Below are 26762 nucleotides of genomic sequence, written 5' to 3' on the forward strand. Positions count from 1 at the left end.
GTGATAACGGAAGGGTGCGGGTGGTTTTCCGTCGTTTCACCTCAGGGTTGTAGTGTTGTAGAGTTCGCACGAAACCTTCGCGCGCAAAAAGGGCATCTGGCGGTAATGTAGTGTATGTACATAAACACATAGCCGCAGGAATGTGTAGAAACTATAAAGCGAAGAAAAATGATAGCGGTAAGCGACCTTTATTTCAAAGGACTCTTTACCTGTCGGTTTTTCATTTGCCATTGTTGCACGTAAATTCAAGATTTTTCGCTGAATATACATGCGTGTTTATACAAAAATGAATTTGTTTCAGACCCACGGCCATTGGTGAAGGGACTTTTCAAACCCTCGACGAGGAAAAATTATTCTATGTCACTTTACTGGTGTCCGGAAAATCGTTTAACAGGAACTTTTTGCAATAAAACCAATTAATTCTGCACAGATTCTTAGCCGTTATTTTACACCAAACAAACCCAATACAATAATTTTTTTCATTCCTGTTTGGCCAACGGGGGTGCCAATGGAATCTGTAGTTTTTCCATGCTTAATAAGCCAGAGTAATGGATAAAGTTTTTCTTTCGTTTTTTCGTTACTTTTTAAAGCAATCTGTCTTGCACGTTAATAAAAAAAAAAATGTTAAAAACAGAATATTCAAACAATTCAAACAACATCTTTTTGGATTCCGTTTTAATCTGAAAAATGCCCGACTTCATTGTCTTAAAACACAAAAATGAAGACCTTTTTAGCATAATGTCAATCCATTCGAAATGGTAATGTTTAGAGCACTAAAAAAAATTAATGAATGCTTTTTTCACTCGAGTCCCATTGAAAATGTGAATTTTTTTACATCTCAAGAGTTGTGTTTAACCTGTCTAGGTCATGCGACATAATGGGTTTTCTCAAATAAAACAGAAAAAAGGATATGCATAGCCGATCCTCGAATTATGCGAGTAAAGCACATTGCGTCAGCAATCCACAGCTAAACACTGGTATACTTGCGCCGCAAAAGATAAATGCATTTATGAATATTCGTTTATTATTTTTTAACGCGCCAGCAGGTGCGCACCAGGCAAATCGTCGACGCGGTCGGTAGGGTACGTACGCCATAAGGTGTTCCAAAAACTTTTGCACAAGTGGCTTTTAACTATAGTAAATTCTGAACTCCTCTGTAATAATAATAATTTATAATTATACGCACCGTGGCGATGTATTTAAATTTTCACACATATAGGGTTAACCGGGACTGGCAGGGAGTTCGAGGACACTCGGGATTGCGTTTGACTGAGTTTATACAAGTGTCATTAACTATTATCTATAGGGTGGAAATATTTCTTTTGATGAAAAGCACGTGCAATTCATAATAACCACACACGCCCAACTTAATAATGCACAATTTTGATTTTGTAACAAACGTTTGAACTTAAAACTTAATAATAAAGATTGGATATTAAATTGAGTATGCAATCTTATTTAAAAGTTCAATAAAATTTAAAGAACTAATTCAGCTATAACATGCTAAACACAAGAAAAAAATATTTCATGTACATTAGCTTTGTTATTTGTACGCAAAACCCTAATTTTTGTTAAATTTAATGTCAGCTACAAGTGTAGAAGTTGATATATTAATAAAACAAAGCAGTTTCAAGTCCTAACGAATAATATTTGTTGCATCACAATTCAATAACTAAAATCGTTATATTAGGCACGTTTAAATGAACAACTTCGAAAAAATTATAACTAAAAAATTACATTAAGAAATCGTATAAATGTACTTATAAGATTACTTGAAGAACAACTCACGAGGAGCATCGTATTAAATTTTCGAGTCGTAACTATTAAAATTGAAAATATTATTTACAATATTATATTATAATATTTTGTTATTTAAAATACTATTTTCAAGTAAAAAATATAGGTAATTTGAAAATGATCGTGATTTTTAAGAACTTTATTAAAATATAATTACAAATACTTAAAAATAAATTTATCTATATGTATTTTTATCGCTATAAAAACTTATAAGGAGCATAATATTAGATTTTTATGTCTTAAACTCATACACAACTATTTTACCATACATAAATTGAAAAAAAATTAGAAAAATTCAAATGACTAAAAATTAATTTAAAAAGATCAAACATATTTTGATAATATTCCAAATCTATAGTACATTTTAATATAAAAAAATCAAGTATCTTCGATTATTTATTTTTAAATTACTGTACTATTGATCCCAGAAAATATAAACTAGATACAATCTATTACCAGAAGCCTCCTTTAAATTTAAATATCAGAACATTGTTGGTTCTATTAAAAAAAATGCACACGCGACAAGTATCATTATAAAACCAATTAATTCATCGCTACACTCAGAATCTAAAAAACGTCCAGTAATTTTATTTCAGTAACAATATAATAAGTAATAATTTATTAATACCTAACTTAAATGTAATTATTATTTATAACTTTGTTTAGCTAGTAGTAAAGAAACTTAAATGTAAAACAAATATTAATTTACAGTAATATCCTATTCAGCTAGGAACCAGATACCAAAATATGAACAAAAAAGACAAGCAGGTAAACATTTTTTTTTATCAAGCATATAAAAATGACATACATGACATCATTATTCAACAATATTATTGTTATCATAAATTATTATTATTAAATATCTAAGTATATTGTAATAAAAAACTCTTATCAGACAACAAGAAATAATAGATAGCGAAATATATTATAAATTATATCCCACATATTTTTAAACAAAACATTATTATAATAAATAAATAGATATATATATACATTGTACTATGAACAAAAAAATAAACAATTAAAATTGTAAATATTTAACACAATAACAAAATTATGATCTTTAAAACTTGATTTAAATGTAAAAATATTATTAGGTACTTATATGTAATTTATATATTAAGTAGTTATACGTAATAATTTATAATATTATATGTATATGTACTGTTTGAATTAAATTAAAGATATTTAGGTCTTTAATGTTCATACCTCAATATGACAAAAAGAAACCAATAAAAAATACTCTTAAATCCTAAAATAAATCATTCACTATGTACTGTTAATTAAAAAAAATATAAAATATAAAGTGCATACTTTCCATTTTTATTATTAGTCGCATTTATACATAATGTTTTTTTCTAATGAAGGTTGTTGTTGGCAAAAGAGCAGTTTGCGAAATTTCCCAGCAGAAATATTATTACCGACAGCGATGTGGCGGAAAAAGACCCCTTCGCACCCTCATTCCATCTTTCCACCCCACCGACTCATCGTCACAGTAACTTTACAATTATATACATAAGGGTCGTGATGATTAGCTCCATCAACTGAGGACCTCTGCCCAGTCTTTTCTCATTAGTCCGAGATACTTACACACCACCTCCAAAATGCGTTTAATATATTACACATTATAATATATTACATCTACCTGTATATTATTATATAGTATACTATTCAATGTATATAGTTAAAATTTATGTTTGTGCAATTCGTTTTTGTCTAAGGCCGATTACCATTGGGAGTGTATTGCTGCAGAGTAGGGATGAAAAGGCATTCGTTTTGTAAATAATGTAAATATCTGCAGACATTTTACGTGACGACTGGTCGAGTCGGTGGAGGGTGACGGCCGCGCTATACAACGCGAAGTGTTAGGATTAATTTTTACGATTGCCGTATGCGCCGGGGTCAAATTTATCAGCAAGGCCCCAGGAATACTATTGTCGAATAATAATTTTGTTTCTGTTAGCTTTTGCTGCTACACTACTATAGCTGCTGCCACTGCCGCCCTCGTTCAATCTCCCCCGAGACCCTAAGCTGTCATTTGTGAAGTTTACGTGCCTAGAGTCGAAGATTAGTTTACTCGTATGTAGTACAAATATAACCCCTACGTCATATTTCTCTTTTTCTTACTTTCTTTCTATTTTTTTTTTTTTTTTTTTTTATTGCTATTGGAGCCAAAAATTCGAAAGGATCTATTAATTGGCCCTCTTTTGGTGGGTTCAGGGTTGATTAGCTATTATCAAAAAAAAAAAAAAAAATGAAAATCTTTGATGATACGTGTACTAAATGCATATAACCTTCATTCTTTTTACATTATTTTTTTGAGTCATTCTGTACATTTTTAAATAGTATACGAATTAGGTATATCATTCGACACATAAACTACGAAATTAGAATGCAATAGGCTTTTATGTGGATAGAATTTTGGAATTACAATTAAAACACGTATTTAATTCTTTCATTCATAAACTATGAGTATAATTTTACTATTATTATATATGCAGGTTGTAACAGATAGACTTGACCAAAAAAAAAAAAAAATATATATACTACCTACTTAAACGTATGACAAAAATTGTTAATATTAAATAATAAGTGAATAATTTAAGAAATATACTCATGTCAGTAAATTCTCAAAAATCATATTTTTAAAAAAGTTATTACGTTCCAAAATAATTTAATCAAAAAATATTGATATTTTAAAAAAATTCTAAAAAATAAACTACTTGACTTAGATAAATATTTTTACCATCAAAATTGGTCTAATAATCAGATTCACAAATTGGCTATTTTAAATGTATTCGAAAAAATTAAAATCAAATTTAAATTTATTTATTTTCAGTATTAAAAAGAAACATAAAAAAAAATTAAATTATACATGTAGCGTTAGGGTCTCTATTAATGATAAATAAAAAAAAATTGAAAATATTAATTAGAACAAAAGTATTCTAAAAATCAGTTTTATCTATTACATCCTGTATATAAATAAAAATTATTTTTAGATTCGAAGCGGAGCGATGAATGTATATATTTTACTATTTTACTAATATGTGTGTATTAAAGATAAGTAGTCGATAAAATGCTTCAATGTTTACTTAGAATGTGGTTTTGGATAGAAAATTATATCTAGTTTGTACCTTGTATTCAATACCTTATTATAGGTCAATATCCAAATTTTTTTTTTATAATTGTGAAAACAAACAAAAAATTACAGAAAAACGAGAATTTTTACTATTTTTTACTATTAAAATAATTGTTTAGTAACCATAGTTACCAAAATGTAGACAATTTTCGCTCAAAATCGTTTTTCATCGTATAAAATGGGTTATCATTGAATTCAAATTTTCCAAAATTCATCAGTGTTTTTCTCAATAGCGAGTTCCACTCAACGCCTAATGTACAACTGAGCGGTACCCATTTTCTCCAAATTTTTGGTTTAAATAAAAAATGTTATAATGGGCTCAATTATTATTACCAATGGCGTATATGGGTAGGTAGGTATTCAACCCCCCCCCCTCCCTGAAATTAATTCTTTATACGCCACTGATTATTATTTACCTCTTATTCTAAATATTTGGCATGTATATAATGTAATAATTTGTTAACAGTATAAAAAATAGAAGTTTCTCTGCCGTATAAGTCCGTAGTACCTAGTTGAGTGTAACTTGTCATAGAGCAAGTTTAGCTGTAATTGTGAAATTGAGTACTTACTGTACAACTAGTTTCAGTTTCCTACCAGAACTACCTTCAAGTTTATGACTAAAGCAATTTTATTACTCCAAAAAACGATGACATAGAAAAAACATCATTATAAAACCAATACATTCATCACTCGGCTCAAAATCTAAAAGTATGCTTGGAAGTTACAATTTTTAAAAAAATAATTAGCTAAGGATGTACTGCAGTGCTAGATTACATTTCTGTTGAATAAATATATTTTTAGATGTTAAATTTTTTTTTTGCCAAAGATATTTACTTTTTAATTACTTAAATAACTAACAATACTTTTAAATATCAAAGACATTCGCCGCAACTATTATTCACAAACAATGACATAAAAGAGATGCGAATTATAAATAATATATATTTATAAAAAAAAAAAAATGTTTACTCAAGTCTAAATATCTAGAACAATTGTCATTTTATTTAAATATGATAATAATTGTTATATCATAAGAGAGTGCTTTTGTTCATAAGGACAAAATGCATTTTTATAATACGGTTGTCTGGCAACCAACCTATAACTTTAAAAATATAAACAAAGGCATCATTCAATATTTCTCTTCTTTAAAATATTTAAATAGGTACCAATTATATATTAAAATATATATACATAGGTGAATGCATATAATAAACTATTTAGTTATAAATTAAAAATAATCTAACATTAATGAAACAATTAAAACATACATTTTATATTACCGTCTTCTAGTTAATATTTTATAATTATTGTATTATTATAACTGATTTGACACATAATACATGATGATTAAAGAAAACATATTCTTTACTGCACATTTATATAAGCGTTTTATATTTAACTTAACCGTAAATAAAAATGTTTTTACCAGAGTTTCTATAAATTACAATTAAAATTGTTCAAATACTACACACTAACCTAACCTAACCTTAAGTCGTTTACATGGCAGAATAATTTGTTAATTGAAAATGTAATCACGAATCAATGACTGGCAATGTATTTACATAACTGCATTTTCTCAGTCTAGTAAGAAATAATTAAAAAAACTAAATACACAGTAAATATTAATATTTGTGAGTTACAAAATTATATTAAATGTATGAATTATAAAGGTACTAATAACACATTTTTTTTTGTTTTATGATATTAATTAATTATGTTAACACAACATTCGCGGTTTCATTGGACAAAACTTGGGTAAACCCGTACTTATGCGCATTGTGCGAACGAGCAGTTTGAACGATTTTCTCTTTAGTTTGGTACTGAAATTTTCGAAGCGTGTAAAGGCTTAAAGACCAAAGCAGAGCTATCTTGACACTATCAGCGTTCCGAGAAAGCCGGAAGGGACAGGCTTCCGATAAGAGGTTCCGGGATTTATGTCCGACCCTTTAGCGTGAATACATTAAAACCTACCCAATGCCTTCAGATTAATTGTCTAGTCTTACCGTGATACGTACACAATATATATCTCATGCAAACACTCTTCTTTTATATTTTTTATATGGTAAAAAGAGAAAGAAAGATGGAATAACGATAGGCGATATAAACATTTTAAATAATATCTCAAAGAAAACCGTACGTCTTAAAGTCACTTTTTTAAACATAGCATATAATATATTTTGTATATGCATTATTATCAATGTACATAAAATAGTATATCTCAGTAAATTACATTGTTTATAATTTAAGTTCTTTAATATAATGGTTCATACATTTATAATAAATACAAAACGCATAAAGTCAATAAGTATAACAATAATACAAGTATTTACATTTAACATAAACAGAAATGGGATGTTAATCGTGGTATAGTGAAAAAAAATATAATTTATACTATAATAACAACCATATTTTAATAACTTATAATAATGCAAGTTTCACCATGTTCCCTATAACATTTTGATTTCAACAACTTGACATAGGTCAGTGGTATAAATAAGGGGGTCAGGAACCATAGTAAAATGTCAGGTTAATTAAAACATAGAGTACTGTGTATGTATATGCTATAATTATAAACCCCTCCTAAGAAAAATTGTAATTGGCCCATTGTGAAAATAATTTTTATACACGTGACTGATATACGCTGAGTAATAAGTTTATCAAAAATAATTCAAATAACCTAAACGTCCTAAACCATAGTAACTTTATAATTTTAATTAATACAGAAATGCATACATCTGCCATTCATCAAACATTATTCACAAAGTTCGTGACAATAGTTTGGGTCGATGAACATGTACCGCATCACGCACCTACTGTCAAAACAGGATTTCACAATACTACTGTTTTATTTGACGAAATTAGCAGAAGGAAACGCACATCGTTTAAGTATTTAGTAAGTTATTCTACACAAACATAATTTACATATAATATAAGGCTTATAATATAATATATTATAATATTATTATGATTATATAAATAACAATGTTAACCATATTTAATTTTAACTTAACTTAAACAATTTCAAAAATTATAACATTTTTATGAGTATAGTTTTATTATTTGGAAATTATAAATATGGTTAATAGAAAACGTATAGATAAATAAGTTTCCTACATAGGTGATTTAGATATTATTATTGTTACATATCAAAATAAATAACATGAATGATTGAAATAATTGAAAATAATAAGTTTTATTAAATTATAAGAACTGACATTTTAATAATATAACAATAAAAAAACATTCTTAAAAATTTAGGACGAATAATATATGTGTATTATAGTTAAATGATTTCAACATACAAAATTAAGGTACCTAATATCGTGCAAATTTAGACTTATGGGTATGAACAAATGTAAAAATAAATTAAAATAAGCAAAAATTTGTAATTATACTAGGAAGTATGGAAAGTAAATCTTAGGAGTAATAAATTTAAGTATTTTCGAATTTCAATAATTCATCTTACTATGGACCAATTGACTTAAATAATACATATTGTTTTAGTCATCATATTATATTACAATATAAGTACACAAAGAAGAGTACACATACGTTCTGTCAGAATTAGAAAGTAAATTTGAAAGAAAACGAAGGAAAACATCACAAAAGTACCCTTAAGTGTGCCAAAATCCTGGTCTTTTTAATCGAAATCTTCGCCAAACCCATTTCGTAAACCCATTTCAGTTGAATTTCATTCAATTCATGAAAAGTTATCTGAGTTTACAAAACTTTTTTTTTTAATCATCAAAAAAACGTCTTTCAATTTAATGTAATGGTTATAAAAATTGAACCCATCAATTTAAATATATGCAATATAAATTTAGACGTAACATTATATATTTAAGCTTTTGAAAATTATAATTATATATAATAATATAATCGAGTAAGTGCTTGGGAATAAGCCATTTAATAAAATAAACAGAATAATTCAAAAATAATTGCACTTACCATGCTTAAAAATATATTATTTAAAAACTTATACTGTACGTATATTTTACTACTTCTTTTAAGTCAGTTATAATGCTTAAAAAGTTTCATTACGCACTCTTTAAATAGGAAATTAAACACAGATGGTAGTTTAAAGAACGCTATTTCTCGAACTTTCTAGATATTTTCTAGAAACCCACGAAGTATTCCGAACATTGATAAAATATTTATTAATTGCCGTTTTAGGGTAAACCAGACTTTTAAGGTGTGATAATTGGCTACAAAGTTAAAGAAATTGGCCTTAAGTACTAATCTCATTTCTATACACACTTTTTATTTATTAAATAAAAAAAATATGCTAGGTAAATAACATGTTTAATAAAACATGATAGTAACCAACACACAAATATATCTATACTAAATATAACTAGATATTAATATAACGTTATATTATGTACATAAATATATTATAATAATTTGTATTAATATTACATCATTTTTATTGAAATCGAATCTGACCTTTGATTGATATTGCTAAATATGTTGATAACAGATTACTAGTTTGTAGTTGAAAAATGAATATTAAATATTGAACCAATATTAAAAAGTATAATACTATTAATAAGTTTAAAAAATGTAATAATGGATGAAATAATAAAATTATAATTATTCCTAATTCTCCAAAAATATTAAATAAATAGTTACAATTTATAATTGTTTTTACTTTTATACAACGATGAAAAAATGTAAGACTAAAATTCAAAAATATTGGTTATATATACTTGAACAATTTGACAAAAAATTTAGATGTAAAAATTAGGTCATCCAAAACAAATAGATAAATATTTTTCTTTATTCACTTAATTTAAACTATTATTTATCGCTCTTAACAATTAAAACATTGCATTACACAGCATACGCCTTATATAATAAGTAGTTAAAAAATCTAATGAAACCTGTCTATTAAGTTTTAATGATCAATAATAATATTGTGTTTTACGACAATATTTCATATTATGAAAGATTTTCGCACAAAATATTTAGATTTTTCACAACTATTTTTGACAACTATATATCTCAGTTAAAAATCATTTCAATTAATTTATTCATTGAAATGCTTATTTTTCATAAGTACATACAATTTTTATTTTATAAGTTTACATATAAGTTAATTATATCTATAATTTCCAAAAACAAAAATGTACATTACGACTCCTGTAAATATTGTAACATTACAATATATATTTTGTTTATATGAACACGAATTGATAAAACCCAGATTAAAATCTAAATGCCTTTGGTTTATAAACAATTTAGTCAATCTACTATTTTTAATCTAAAAAAAAAAGTTAGTAAATTATTTACATTTATTCTTTGTAGGAAAAACTAGTGACAAATTATTCGCCTTTCAACAAAAAATAACGATGAAGAAATGAGTCACACAAATACCTACAGATATTATTTGCATGATATTTGACAGTGCAGATGTTACTACACTATCGGAGAGCGCATCGACTATTCTACAATGAAAACGCAATTTATCCATTATTTTCATTCTTTGAGAATCAATAACTTCAATCTGTCTCATCTCTCAGTTAATATAAAGAACCTTCTTTTTGCAGATAGAACGCGACTGAATTTATTGACATGGAAATAATATAACATTGGCAGCTTACAACAACATAGAATTTATCGTCATTTTTAAAACATTTTACACGTTGTGATAATAAATTAATCGAAAAAATAATTAACAACGATCAATTTACGCATAAATGAATAATATTAAACGATATATAATGTATATCATCATTACAGACATTCATGATACATACTCGTTTAATGCTCATATTAATTATTTATATCAGAAAACAAGTTCTCAAAGATGGTCAAAAGTCTACACTGATATTATTATTACAAGCTAAAGAGAAGAACCATATAACATAGGCAATAGATATCCGAGATTTTCTTCGAAACCATCTGATTAACAGCTTCCTTTTCACAAATGACAAGGATTGTTCAATAGATGGAAAAAAAGCTGATAGACTGGTTTTGAAGATCCGTGTTTGGGGGACGAGCAATTAGACACTAATACAGTGAATTAACGGGTGAACAAAAAAATAAATAAATAATTAATTTAATGATAATTTAATACACGCATATCAAAATTCTTGATATTAACCGCGATGGCATTTGAAGTGAAAGAAAATAATTCAATAGAAGTATAACAAATTAATTGAGGCCAGTTAAGTTATCTTTTTGATAGTGTTTATAATATAACGTAAATAACATTTATTTATACTATATAATTATAAAAATGTTAAATTTTTATAACGTAAGTAGGTATTACAATTTACAACGTACATTTTATCATATGAATATCATATAATAACATCAATAATAAACAACTATCATTGTTTGTATTTTTAATTATTTCGTTTAAGTACCTAGCTGTTAATATAATTATTTTGTTACAATAATCAAATATATATTTAGGTACATAAGAAAATAAAAGTATCCAATAAATGCATTAGAAACAAAAATGTAATACTTGGAATGGCGCCAGTGGTTGATAAGTATTAAAAATAAAAGGGTAGAACCAGACAAGACGTTAAGATTTCTACAGATAAAATTATGGCTTTAGTTGATGACATTGAAAATGACCAAAGAAAATTATGACTTGAATAAAATATTGTATAGTTAACTCTGAAATTCTTTTTCTTATGACCATTAGTGACAAAAATATATACATAATATTATAATATGCTAAATTTCTAAACAAAACGAAAAAATAATTGAAAATTGGAGACCAAGAAAACATTTGCATTCATTAAATCTGAATTGTTTAATTTATTAAATTAATTGAATTAGATACGGTTTCGATTATTATATATGTTTAAGTACCTAATAAAAATGTATATTGTATTATATATTTTTACATTGGGTTCAAAAATATAATAATCAACTAAAAAGCTCCAACTCCTATATCGGCTATATCTATAATCTGTATACATATAATATATTCTTGTTATTGTACAAAAAATATATTTCTCCCGACATTTAAATGTTGAAAAATCAAAATAAAAAATGTATTGACATTATTTATTAACGTGTATACTCGAAAGCGATTATAGTAAATAAAAATATAAAATAGGTATTTAATTTTAATCAGTTTTTTCATACAATTAATTAATAATAATTTTAGTTTTAATAAAATTAGTTTTTAGTTGTTTAATGTTTCGATATACTTATTTAAATTTTGATGAGGAGTTCAAACTGTGGGTCACTATAGGTTATAATGGTTCTATACTATACCTACATAGTTTTGAAAAATAGCGAATTATAATTTAATTTTTAAATCGTATGTTAATTATGCACCTGTAAAAATAAATCTATATGTATATACCTATATAACAACATAACAGTTAGGTATTGTCAATTGTTTTCAATAATTAATTATATGACATACATAATACCTACACTGCAAATAACATATAAATTACCTATTTGTACGGTAAACGGTATTTTTGTTATATAAAACAAAACGTTTTAAACGAACAAAATATAAATAATTTTAAATTCTTAACAATGTTATAACAATTACATATAATTGGTATTATGATGTTTTTATTAGAAATTTTATGCAAAAATACTATTTATTGATTTAATTCTTTTTAACTAATAAACATAATTTGTAAATTTCCATAAATATTGCTTTTGTTGCAAAATTCAAAATATGAAAAATATTTAAAAACTAATTGTACCTACCTAGTATAAATAATATAATGGCGGTATACCTATTTGGCTATTTATATTTTTTAAGTTGTCGACAGATTCAGAACAGCAATATAAATACTAAATTTACTCTTTTATCTAGACTTCTAAGTTCTAATTTCAAATTTGTTTTTCAGTTGAGATTTTACTAGTGTACCTAATATCATATTTTAGGTGATCAACAAGGTGAGCAGTTATTCACATGTTCACAAGTACTAATCGATTTTGATTTTTTTCACATTGTATTAAACCAAAGTATCTTAAACGTTTATACTACACAAATTATAGAAGTTTTCTAGATTCAAAAAAACTAGATAAAGTATTTTAATTTCTAAGTTCCTGAATTATGTACCCATATTATAACATCACAAATTGTGTAAACCATCTAAAACCATTTTTATCATCTTAATAGTTATGTAATTTAAATGGAAATTTAAGATCATCAACGTATCAAACACCCAATGAACTTTATTTTTTATTTTTAACTGGTATAATTAAGATAATATAAATAATAAATAAAAATGCAATAATTTAGCTTGTATGGTAGAAGAAGGATCAAATAGGAAGTATTATGTTTTTTTTTACTGGAAGAAGAAAATATGTAGAATATTGGCGCAGATGTTTGCCATTTATTATTAAAAATAATTATTTTAATAGTTCTTTACTAATCAAAAATTGCAAGGCTTAATAATTCCCTGCAAGATAGGTACAATCAATTTTTAGAAATTGAAATGTTTCTATAAAAATGTTGTTTAATAAATGTTATATGTCCATAACACAGACAGTATTGGACCAGATAAACATTTTCCTATAACTATGCTAACTGGACATACTCTAGTCTATATGACGATTAGAGGTGTATATTAACACTGACTGTATTATAATAACTTAGAATGATTTTAATCAATCTACATATTGGATACTACCATCCAATGATCAACATACTTGTGACTGATGGCAAATATAACTTAATTAGGGAGATAGATATACCAATATAATATAATAGGTGACACTTACCTGAGTGGTATACGGTTGAGAGCTGAGTCTAATGCCATCTTGTAATAATTTGTCCTTAAGTAACAGCTTCAACTGAAGTTTAGGTATTCTGACTAGTTCAGCCTTTCCTTCCTCGTACTCATCATAATGTACTTGCTGTAGCTCTTGCGTACTGCTGCCCGACGAGTGGCCTGGGCTGGGGGCACATTGCTCTTTGGAGGTTGAGTACTTGCATTCCTCCTGTATCGCAGCAGACTCTTCGAGTGTGAAATAAACACTGGCAGCGCCCTCCTCACGCAGTGTGCGAACGGACTGTAACAGCCGGTTGCGGTGCGACGGGTTGAACACGCCGATGGCGTCCATATCGGGGTCGCCGACCTGCTTGCAGATCTCCAGGTCGTCATACCCGTTATCCAGGAACGAATCGGCGTACTGGCCCAGATGCAGGGACCGAAGCCACTCGACTACGATGTTGCTACCGTTTTTGGTGGTCATTGGACAGCGTCAACACTGCAGCCCGGACGGCGACCACAGACGGCTAACACGAACGGTTCGGGTCGACGCGCGCGCCGCATAACTTCGGGGTGACCATGAAAAATTAGAAAATCACTGTAAAGACTGCGAAAAAGACGCGGAAGATTGACGACAGTGAACTTTACGCGGATTCTGTGCGGTTAACACTGCAGCCAAAGTGCGATAACAACGCGTGCGGCCTAATCTCATTCTACCGGAGGACATATTGACATTCTCGGTGCAGTCGCGAACCACACAGCCAGATGTCGCTGCCATGCCGTCGTCGAGTAAAACGTCGCAATCGCACGCATTATTTATTTTGTTGGATTATAATGATTATAATATTATTATTACACTATACGGTAGGTATTATCTACCGGTCGGCGGTCTTGTCTACCGGCTACCAGCAGTCACGGATATATTTTTTTGGGACATTTGTCTTAAACAATCTTAAGTTGACGGGTTACTTTATTAGGCTGTAAAATTGTTTTTACATTTAACCATCATTATCGAATAAATAATATTATGATTTTAATTCAGGCTATGATGAATTAGTATTGTGCAATAGCAATATCCAATAGGTATATTTTACTGATTTACTCTAGGAGACAGGAGTCCAGAGTCAGCACATAGGTAACAAAATTCATGTTGTATTGTTGTATGTAATATAGGAACTATAAAGATATTAAATGCTTACTGCGCACGATGTTAATTATTAAAAGTTATTTGTAGGTTACAATAAATTTAATTGATATTAAAAATACTATTAATTTTATAATAAAAAGAAAATTATACATCAACAGATTATTTTAATTTTATGTGTTTATCATTAATATTTAACCTTATAGATAAGATGTTTGTGATGTCTATAAGTAATACTTATGACCTATGAGTCTATGACAGTTTCCATTTATTTTTTTCTATAACGCATTAAACCGAATTTAAGTTTTTATATTTTGATGAAACCCTAATGACTAACGTCTTGCCATTGTAATAGTCCTGCTTAATTATTTAAAACATTTTTATAGTAAAATTTGTCGATAATAATAATATATTTCCTCAAAAAATAAATATAAATCGGTAACATTTTTAAAATATAAGCAATAGCACTGGCTCCTAGGGACTATATTGTAAGAGTTTAGAGTTTGCTTACTATTCTTAATCTACCCCAGTGGCGGTCAAACGGGTGAGAATGAGGGGGATAGATCCCTCCATGATTTTTTTCTTTAATATGTATAACAATTACATTTATGTATATCATTATTGTAAGTACTATAAAACATGTTTATATGTATACACCACATAACACTTTATGTTGCCCAGAAGTAACAATATTATTATTATTTGTATATAAATTATATTGATCATTTTTTAAAGTATTTACAATTATATTTAGCGTAATCAATAACGTAGACAGTAGTTATTATATATTAAAATATATTAGAAATATTACTACAGAGTTCTAATATCTATCATAAAATATCTCATTAGTTCACTTTTCAGTTCAAGGTAGCGTTAAATTTGGAAAGAAAACATTTCATTTGTCGATGGCGGTCTACACTCCATTAATGCCATAGTTAGCTGTTTAACCGGAAGAATAGATGTTTGCGTAAGTTATTATTACTATTATTATGAGAAATTAAATTAACATTTAAGACTAAAGAAATATTAATTATGATGTATAATCTAATAATCGGGAGATATATTGACGCATATTTTATTCCCGAGTGCCCAATGTATAATATTATAACTAAGTAATAGAGTCATTATATATTTATTTATACCTATATTAATAGTATTATACTGCACTACATATTTTTTACTGAGTTGACTTGACCGTACACTATTTTAATGCATACACAATTGCTGTTCTCATTGTCATCATTGGGAAATAAGTAATATAAATAACTGACCTAATACTTAATATTTTTGCATAATTCTAATGTAATTCGTGAATTATATTATTATACAATTTAATGATACCTATTGTTATAAAAATAATTAGCTAAATATGATATACTTATCCAAAGTTTATAGATTATAGTCTAATATATAGTATATAATCTATAAACCTCGATAATTATCGGCAACATAATAACACTGCAGTAATGTATCTATTTTGCCTATACTACACGTCAGGTAACATTGTAATTTGTTAGATTTAGGTACTACAAATTTGAAATTTTTAGTTATGACTTTATAGTTATCCAGAATAAAAATAAAGTGTTATGTACTATACATTTTTGTACTCTTTACTTTATAATTTAGTTATTTATACAATATTTATAGTAGGTAATCTGAACATTATTTTATAGTAACATGGTCATTGGATATTTGGATCAAGAATTATACGTCTAATCACATTATTGCTATTACGGTCTACCACAAAATTAATTATACGTTAAAATCAATTATCAATGATATATGTCATTATTTATTGTTTGGGCGTTTAGAATAACGGCACTCTGCAAAAAATGTTATACTGTACAAAGTTAAGAGTAGGTACACAAGGTTGTAGTTTAGAAAATATATAATTCGTTTTTATCATTATACTTATATAGTGAATATAATGTGTTTGAATTTTACGAATTCAAAATTGAAGAACTATCTCTAATATAGCTAAAAGATAATCAAATGATATATTTTCCTTTTTATTTATTTGGGGCCTCCACAATATATTCCATCCTTGGGACACCGACCACCATATAGTTTAATTTGCCCTTAGATAAATGTAATATACCTATCTATAATAATCTCAAACTATTGGAGTAGTTAAGGTATAATACTCTATGATATATATGTTTCGTGTAGACCGTATGGTACTATTTGGTATATGTAAAAATTTGCTTGTTATTCATCGAGATATCAAATTAAATAAAATTCTTTGGGTAAAACGAATCACTAGCTAAAAGCCATAAAAATCACCTAATCATCGTACGGTGATTAAGTGGATCCTACTTTAATTGCTAAAAAATAAGTAAAAACTTCTTTGTCGTCAGTTAAAATAAGTAGTCAATTATAATCTATTCGTTTTGAAATGCGCAATACGTGCTTTAAATGCGCTTTCATTAAAAATAATATATACACACATTTAAACTTTTTAGATTTAAATTTTTAATGATTACCTATTCAAGTTAAAATTATTCAAATTGTATAACATTTTTATGTGGTATATGATGTATGTATCCAACTATTCAAGTATTTAATATCGATTGTAATGTAAAAGTATCTACCTAAACAATCTTATAAAAGTTTTCTTAAATCCATTGAACTCTTATAAAGCTGACTATATTGTGTCTTGTATTGGGCTTATCTTACTTTAAATCAACAAGAATCAATTTTCATTATTAACTATTCAATGCACGCATCTATACTGTTACAATATAATATATATGTCTGAATCCAACCTATCGTCAATTTTAAACAGTTTTCTAACCAAATAGTATTAAAAGTCTCTTTTATCCATGTGTGTGTATGTGCGTATATATATATATATATATCAGTTACAGTTTTAATTAAATAGTTTTCACTTGTAGAAAGATTCTAGTGAGACTTAAGATTTGAATTGAGTTATTACACTTATAAGATGTTTTAAGGTTCCTATGTAATGAAACTTTATTTTCATCACAATAATCTGCAGGATAAAATTATTTTTGTTAACCAATACAAAAATAAATACCTTGAAACAAAACTGCAAGTTTGATGAATTACGTAACATTATAATGTATTTTTTAGTTAAGCTACAATATTGAATCTATATTATACTGCAACTATTATATTTATGAGGGCGTCACACCCGCATGTGTTGTCTCTGTCTTACAAGTACGTAACATAGCAAATTTACGCTCAGTAGATCACGTTTAGCTTTGTCAGTTTAATTTGATGGTAAGAAAATTATTTGTGTTTGTATGTTGGTTTTTTACGATAGTTAAATTTTTTAGCAAGTTGTGCGTATATATCATAGCGTTAATTAAAAATGCTCATAACTCAATTAAAAACTTAATAATTGTTCCAAATTTAACACTACCTTGAACTGGAAAGTGAACTAATGAGATATTATATGGTAAATATTAGAACTCTGCAGTAATATTTCTAATATATTTTAATAAGTAATAAGTAATAACTACTGTCTACGTTATAGATTACGCTAAATATAATTGTTAATACTTTTAAAAATGATCAGTATAATATATACAAATAATAATAATATTGTTACTTCTGGACAACATAAAGTGTTACTTAATATATACTAATGTATAGTATAGTATATATTAGTAGTAAAAATGTTTGAATCTACTATTGAAAAAGGGATTTCTGGCACTTTGGTTTAAATGCTTTAATGTATCAATTTATAGTACTGGTGCAAAATTATATAGTCACATTCTTGAGTGGGTAGTTAAAAATATTTAACAAAGTTAGTTATAATCAAGGTTCATAACTTATAGCACTTTTAAACACCAAAATAAGCGCTGAAATATACATTAAATCCCAGGAAATATGCATACAACATCTAAAAATATGCATTTAAAATATTTATTATTCAAACATTATTATTAAACTATTCATACTGAGTATTAGAGATAAAATAAATACATTAAAAATTTAAAAATAATTGAAATTATTAAAATTCTAAAAGATGGCCACCAATTAGGTCTTTTTATTTTACGTAGCACAATTAGAAAATATAAAAATATATTTTTAAATTTTTATCTTACTTTTTATAATTAGTTAATTATCATAATTCAATAAATGTGTAATGTTTAATTATGCTCAAATTTCCTTCCTTATTATTACTTATTTTTCTCCAAATGTTATCATCTTTACTTGTTGATGAGTTTTAGGTTCTGGATTAGATATACTGATGAGGATACTAAAAACTAAAAAGTAATTAAAAAGTATTAACTATTATTAGATATTGGTATTTTAGTAAAAATAGCTTATGTAGTATAAACTAATTACTAATTAGTATAATTATAATAGTTTTATTTTATTTAAAATAAAGTTCCATATTATATAATATATTTTTTAATATGTATACATTTTATTATTAATATTTATCTTTAAATAATTACTAAATTGTGGGGTCCCCAAATTTGAGGGGCACTGTGAACTGCAGCCTACCCAACCTCTCCTAAATCAGTAGTCATCGAATCAATAGACTATTATAAGTCTATAACACAAACTGTCAAACTGAATAATAATTACCGTAAAATCCACATATCTGTAAGTTATAACTTATGATTACTTAACTAATAATTGATGATTATAACACTAATAAAAAAAAAAAAAATACAAAAATACAAAAATACAGAAAAAAAATTATTGGAAATGTCGATGGATGTTCCATTTGTGTTTTTCAAGTCTTGTACAAACGTTAACTTATTTAATTATTTCGTTAATTGTGTAAACAGATATTGTAAATGTATTTTATAAATAAAAAATAAATGTTTCGAACAATAATAGTTTATTGTTTATTCATTGTTCTATATCACTATACATTTAAAAGTTTAAAAGAAAAAATTCTATTCTGTAAAGGAAAATAAAAATTATATAATTAATTTTCAACACATTTTACATCTATTCATACTAAACAACTAATTAATATAAAATTATATAATACACTATATAAGTATTTAGTACAATAGTATACTAACATTTACATATAATAAGTTACTTTTTAAAGCGATTTGTTTTTATTTATATAATGAATACGTCATATAAATATTATATTAGTATTTAATTTTACTTTTAGTAGAGTATATTAAATATTATTACATAGAAACAATAGATATAGGCAAATTGTATTGAAAATTTAACTTTTAAATTAGAAAAACCTGGGAACTCGCTTTACAACGTAGAAGATTTCAAGTGTATTTTGTATTTAATAAATTTAAAGGATGTGTTAAATTTGATTTTGAATTTAATGATAAATGATATATTATATATGAAAAACGGCTCTGATTATAGAATGGAGACACGCCTACAATCAGGCTTCAACACTACAACTATTTTTATAGATATATTATAATGTACTTATATTATTGTTATTATAATATATGTATATGTTAATTTTCTGCCAGAAACCACTATCAGTATTCAACATTAAAACTTCAAAAAGTGTCATATCTCGTCAGATACAAAAAAACACACACGCGCGAGTATCGTAAAACAAAAGACCAAATACACTTATCACTTCGCTTAGAATCTAAAATTGAATTAGTTATTAAATTGATACATTAAAATATTTAAACATTTATGTGATATTTATTAGATATAACATTATATTAACTGTAATATTATTGTAGTAAGTAAATCGCCCGAATAGAATTGTTTAAAACTTTAAAACAATTAAGTCCGTACGGACCGTACGGTTAAATTCAAATTATATCTTATTTCATAATTTCGATCCCTCACAACTGCAGTTGACTACAGTCAATTAGTGATCCTATGGATTACTAGAGCGTCTAGAGCATTGAGTATTGTAAATAAACAGGCGAATAATGCTAAAAACGACGTGCGATTATCTGTTCATTACACTACTTAAATGATTAATGTCCTGCAGCAATACGAATATTATACGCGTCTCCAGAAAAGTCTTTGTGTCTCTTATTTAGCATTTACAAGTATTATATTTATATGTTATATTATATAGTATATTGTATATACACAACTTCGATATAGTACAGGTGTATATTGTAAAACGTGTAAGTATAGAATATATAATGTAGAATGTACATGGTCGTATAGATATTGTTGCGTACAATAACTATATATAAATATAGAGTGGTTTAAATAACATTATTATATAACGTAGTACGTCGTACTTAACTCATAAAACAAGGGATCGAAAATTCGGATTAACCGAAAACATTGTTATTATAACATGCTTATACGTATATACTTGTATATGGGAATCATCAGGCAATTTAACTCGTTCACACGGTGTATACATATTATTATTATTATTATTATTACTATTATTGTTCGACGTTTACTCGTGTGTCTACAGGTAGTCATAACATAGTCATAACATATGTCAGCCGCGGTTCTTCGCGTAAACTTTTTACCCGCAGGACCCCACATGATGTATCATAAACTATATATCATATTATAATATAACGTCATACACGATGCGTATAATGTTTATTATATACATATATAATTGTACTACCGATTTTCTCTCCTCCTATAGATCGACTACCTATGTATACATGTGCCGGCGTGTCTTCTAGAAAGCCGCAAGCACTTCGACTATAACGACTATAACGTCACTTTATACGTCAGCAGTAGGTATAAGACTTTAATATATAATTCACATAATTGGCAAATAGGTAAGTACTCAGTATATAATATGTTATAAGACGAGGAGCTTGCGAGGTACCTATATAATATTCCGTTGATTATTTAATAATTTGCAAAAATAAATAATTAGCGATACAAAATTTAAAACACTGGGATCTGCTTGTAAATAATACTGCAAAAAACACGTCTTAAGATTCGCGTGCCCTATAGAGTATAGAGTAATCATCTTTTGTAGGTACATTAATTCAACGTCTTTATGCATTATGTAAACTTATAATGTATCGATTTATGTATAAAATATTTAAATTATTGTAGTAGTATTATATCATATAAAAGTATAAATATTATTATTATCTTATAAGTCAATATCAACGTATTGTAGATTGGTTTCACACCATATAATTTTATATTTTTAACATCTTTTGGGAACACTCAGTAAAATCCAGCTATAGAAAAAACGGACAGTTATATGAAAAAATTGGAAAATCGTTTTATGATCTATTCAAGGGATAATAATATAAGTCTAAGACTTGTCTGCTTATAAACAGACTGTATAATATATGATATATATCGAGCATACTAATATTATACATTTATGTTGCGCCTTTCTCGCCTTTCTCGCCGCTGCGCGCCATGATGTGATGTATATTAAACGGGCTGTGATATAGCAGGCGAGAAATATAATAGACTGACGGGGTTGGGGTGCAGGAAGGCTACAAAGATTTATGAGACCATAAACTTTATATTATACATATATTGACTTTGAAACAATTTTGCACGTCGCCCACCATTCCCGGCCGCACCAACGCAATTACATCTAACCGGGTCATAACAAATGCCCGGGCCGCCCATGTATTATATGTATATATAATATATATATATTATATATTTAATTATTATATTGTACATGAAACGGCCGACTACCGAGACTTCTCTCCCGCCTTCGTAAATTGCAACCATTAATATAATGTACATTTGACTAGGTTAGCGAACACGTAATACGCGTATTTTACATATTACCTATATATATGTAGGTACAGGTGTTTTGTATGCATAGGTACTCGTATATTATTTAACAGCAATATTACAACCACCAATACGAAACCACCGCAGTGCCATTTTCACAAATTATTATTTTCACACCTAAAACCAATAAAATTTAACCGAATATCGTTTGCTTCGGCGTGTGCGTTTTATTTATTATATAATATGTGCTGAGCGTCCGCAAAGACACGCGGAGTGGCTTTGGCAAAAATAATTGTTTTATACTATTAATAGTAATTGCGGACGCTGAGAGGTTTTCGCGGTAAGGTCAAATTTATGGCCGACCAACAATTAGCCATGGATGAGCATTTTGGTAAAATATATGTAAATAAATATATGCCGCACGGAATTAAGTCAAATGTGACAAGATTCCGTATGTAATACCTAGACAAAATATCCAATATATTTTAATTATTCATACAATATGTTTTATTTGATTCGTATAAGTTATAAGATCATTCATGTCATTGTTCTTAGTTTTCTATCATCTATGTTACTATTGTTTATTATTATGTATACTAGATTGTAGTTTGTAAATATATTTTAATAAAAAAAAAGTTACAAACGAACAATATGATGGTCCAATGGGCACTGATATTTCGATTACAATATTTTTATTTGTCATCGCCAGATACGTATTTCCATTTGATAAATCAAGACTTTGTATAAAAAAAATTAAAAAAATTGTGTACAAAGGTTTATTTGATTATTTGTATTAAGGATAGGTATTCGCTGTGCATATGATAATATTAAATAAAAGTTGAAATACGTGATATCATAATTCATACAAATTATATACATATTAAAAATTATTTATAATAACCGTCTACGTTTTTATTTATACAATTATATACGTTTTATACTATACTTATACCTAAAATGCTTCACCCTTTTTTAGTAATTACACACGCCTGCTTCTAAAAAACCTCAATTTATAAAGGAAAAAAATATATAAAAATTTACATTTTTACGACTAAAAACAAATGATTTCCAAGAAAAAATAAAAACCCAATATGAAAATTAAAAGCTCCGCCGTGATCTGAATTATGAAGTAAAAGTATAAAATAAAATAACGCTTTGACAATATTATATTTTAATCATATAGATAAAACTTATTTTGTGAATACTATTAAGTGCAATATCAAAAGATATTAATTAAAATTAAACTTTTTTATAATTCAGTTTTACAAAATAGGAATTATATAATATATGTTTATTTAATATCCCGATCATTCGACATTCATATTTATATATATATATATATATATATATATATATATATATATAACTTATTCTCAAACACTTCAGATTTAGTTTTCAACATTTCTGCACTCTTTATCTCTTTATCTAACTCTTCTGTTAAAACTATTAACATAAGTAAGTTTATCATTTTCATTCCCTCTCGCTAGCCTCCGAGATATAATATTATCCCATAGGACATAGGTCATAATTACATCTATATTGAGGAATAGGGTGTATTCAAATATTTTGTACTTAGGAGTCTTCCTTTAAACTAACCACCATGTCAGTATATTATCCCTAAATTCACAACTTTGGTCCTTTTGATGGTTGAAATTATGTCCATTTTGAAGGGATTTACTCTCTTCCGACTACCACCTGCTCAAAATAAACATTTCTAATGTCGTTCCTTTTATCTACTATCGTATATCATATTATTATTAAAGTGTTAATTACTTATAAATGGTCATTAAGACATTTCGTTTTTATTAATTATTATTTACGCTTATAAAGTTATATACAATAATTAATATCTATCGAGCATGGGGTAACATGTACATAGGACAGTCATAGGTATTATATGTAATTTTTGATAGTTGATACCTAATCAATATCTTTAAAAATACACTTCTTCGTCATTCAGTATTTATACATAAGTGTTATAAGTCAATAGGTCATACATAAAATATCTAATCAAGTATTTATTATACTAGTGATTTTTACAAACTATACAATTTTTATAGGTCAATACTAATTAATATATTTTTTAAATTATTATATAGACTCCACAACTTCCAGACTTATTATTATTTACTATGGTCATTGTAGTTATAGCAATTAGATGTATTTAAAAGTAAATTAATGACTCAAAAACTATAGGTACTCCTTCAAATTTAATTCAGATAGGTAAGTATATACAATTTTCAAAAAAAACCATCTACTTAACAGCTTATAGCAAAAAGGTTAATTTTTTTGAAAAAATAAGTTTATGCCGCCATAGAACTTTAAATGGCATAACAGATTTGAGTACTTAATTTGAAATATGGCCTTAAATTTTCTTTACAACTCCGATAATCCAAATTTGAATAAATGCATAATTAAAGGAAAATAGGTATGGTAGAGAACACTGGGAATGATTAGTGAATTTCCCTGTATAACCAAACCTCGAAAATTCATTTAAATATTAACTATTAAGAAGGCATAACTGTGTGAATAATGAATATAATATAGATAATATAATTATAATAATGAATATTAAATATTATACGTTGTACGTACAAGAAGGTATCAAAATTGTTTTCTTCCTTTATTCGCCGCCAATCGTTGTCTGCAATATATACAGAGTATTCGATAACAACCATTAAAATAATTAGAACTAACAAACGATAATGATATAATTAATGAAGTTATTATAATTATTTTACATTATATAAATGTACATAAGTGTTATCACTTATTGTTCCATATAAGTATTAAACTATCCATACAGTAATTAAGAGTTTCCAAACTTATTAAATACTATATATATATATATATGTATAGAAATTAGACGAATGAGAAAAACTTTTGTAATATTACCTCGATATAGGTAGTCGAGATATTATGCTGTAGATACGTATTTATAATATCTCAATCTCATCATATTTACAGACTTTTTCCACATCACTGGTTTTTAATCTAAAAATGTGGATACTCGGCACTCATTCAAAGAACAGCTCCGAATAAATTGCAAAATAAATATTTGCACAGAATAATATGTTTCTATATAACCAGTTAATGCGTATCTTATTTTAGATTTTGAGCGGCGCGAAACAGACATTGCAGGATTCGCTGCTTAGTGTTATAATATAATATAATATAATAGGTACCTACAGCGATGTGTTTTTTCTATTTTCGAAAAAAACACTATTTGGAGCAGTAAAATGCGAAACGAGTATCCGAAACGTATTTTATTTACTGACCTATAGTTAGTGTAAGCAACTCATTATAACCAGTATACTGTTTGAGCCGTTTGACGCATTTGTAATAAATGTTAAAATGTCTTTTAATACTTTAATACCAACATATTTAATTCAATATTAAAAGATTACCTTACTTCTATAAGAAAAAACATTAAATTAAGTCACTTTAAACTTTTTCATTACCTGGACGATTAAAATTCATGAAGTAACAAGGAATAAAAATATTTTTTTTTTTTTAAATCGTTTTACTAACGCTTTGGCGTCTTATCTTTTCGAAACAGTATAATAATTTCACAGTTTTCCACGGTGGCCGGTATTGCCACCTGATACCTCATATTTAGGTTTACAATTTAAACGAATGACTCGCTTTTATTTAAATAAAAAAAACTTCAAATAATGAAAAGTGGTATTTAAGTGGCGCATTTCCTGCTGCAGCAAGTACAGCATAAATGAACATAGACTCCGATCGTAGACTTGCAAGGTATGTAGTTGATATAATAATATAATATATTCCCTCAAGAATATTAATGCCACTAAATAAACAACCATACCATTATTTTAAAAATATTTATGATTACCAATTTACCATTATTATTTTTATAAAGATGATGTACCTATTTTTTGAAAATAATGTAATTACACAGATCTTGTCAAATAATTAAGCCGTAAATCTCGACCATACTTACATATTTTTTATTTTTCTAAAAAATATTATTTTATGACTTAATTCTTAAGTATAATATGCCAACTAAAAACATTCTGCCCTCAGGCCTCAAGCCCTATCCCGTATATGTTAAGATCTATATTATATCTACATAATTCTGTATATTAAATTTGGTATTTTAATTCATTTTTATTCTACACAGTTATACATTTCATTGCAATCAGTTACAAACAATAAAAATGCAAATGAAAGATGAGCGTACCTTTTAGCGTCCCCTCTCAAAATTTAGAAAATACTCATTATTATGTGTGACATAACATTTGTTTAACGTATAGTTTAGTATTAATGTATTATGCTATTAAGTATTAAAGTAGGTAAGTATAACGTTATGGGTAATCAATATTAAAAC

At 26.9% G+C, this 26762-nt stretch overlaps 1 protein-coding gene across 1 annotated transcript in view; it reads right to left on the bottom strand.

The window, feature by feature from the left end:
• Positions 1–14333, bottom strand: part of LOC132919636 (uncharacterized) — a 71294-nt gene extending 56961 nt beyond the window's left edge. The window contains exon 1 of the mRNA XM_060981371.1: positions 13652–14333. Within this exon, the coding sequence (XP_060837354.1) occupies positions 13652–14125 (474 nt within the window). The 5' untranslated portion in view covers positions 14126–14333. The remainder of the gene's footprint in view (positions 1–13651) is intronic.
• Between the last annotated feature and the right edge of the window lie 12429 nt (positions 14334–26762).

Source organism: Rhopalosiphum padi, chromosome 2, assembly GCF_020882245.1.
Source record: "Rhopalosiphum padi isolate XX-2018 chromosome 2, ASM2088224v1, whole genome shotgun sequence".
Taxonomy (NCBI): Eukaryota; Metazoa; Arthropoda; class Insecta; order Hemiptera; family Aphididae; genus Rhopalosiphum; species Rhopalosiphum padi.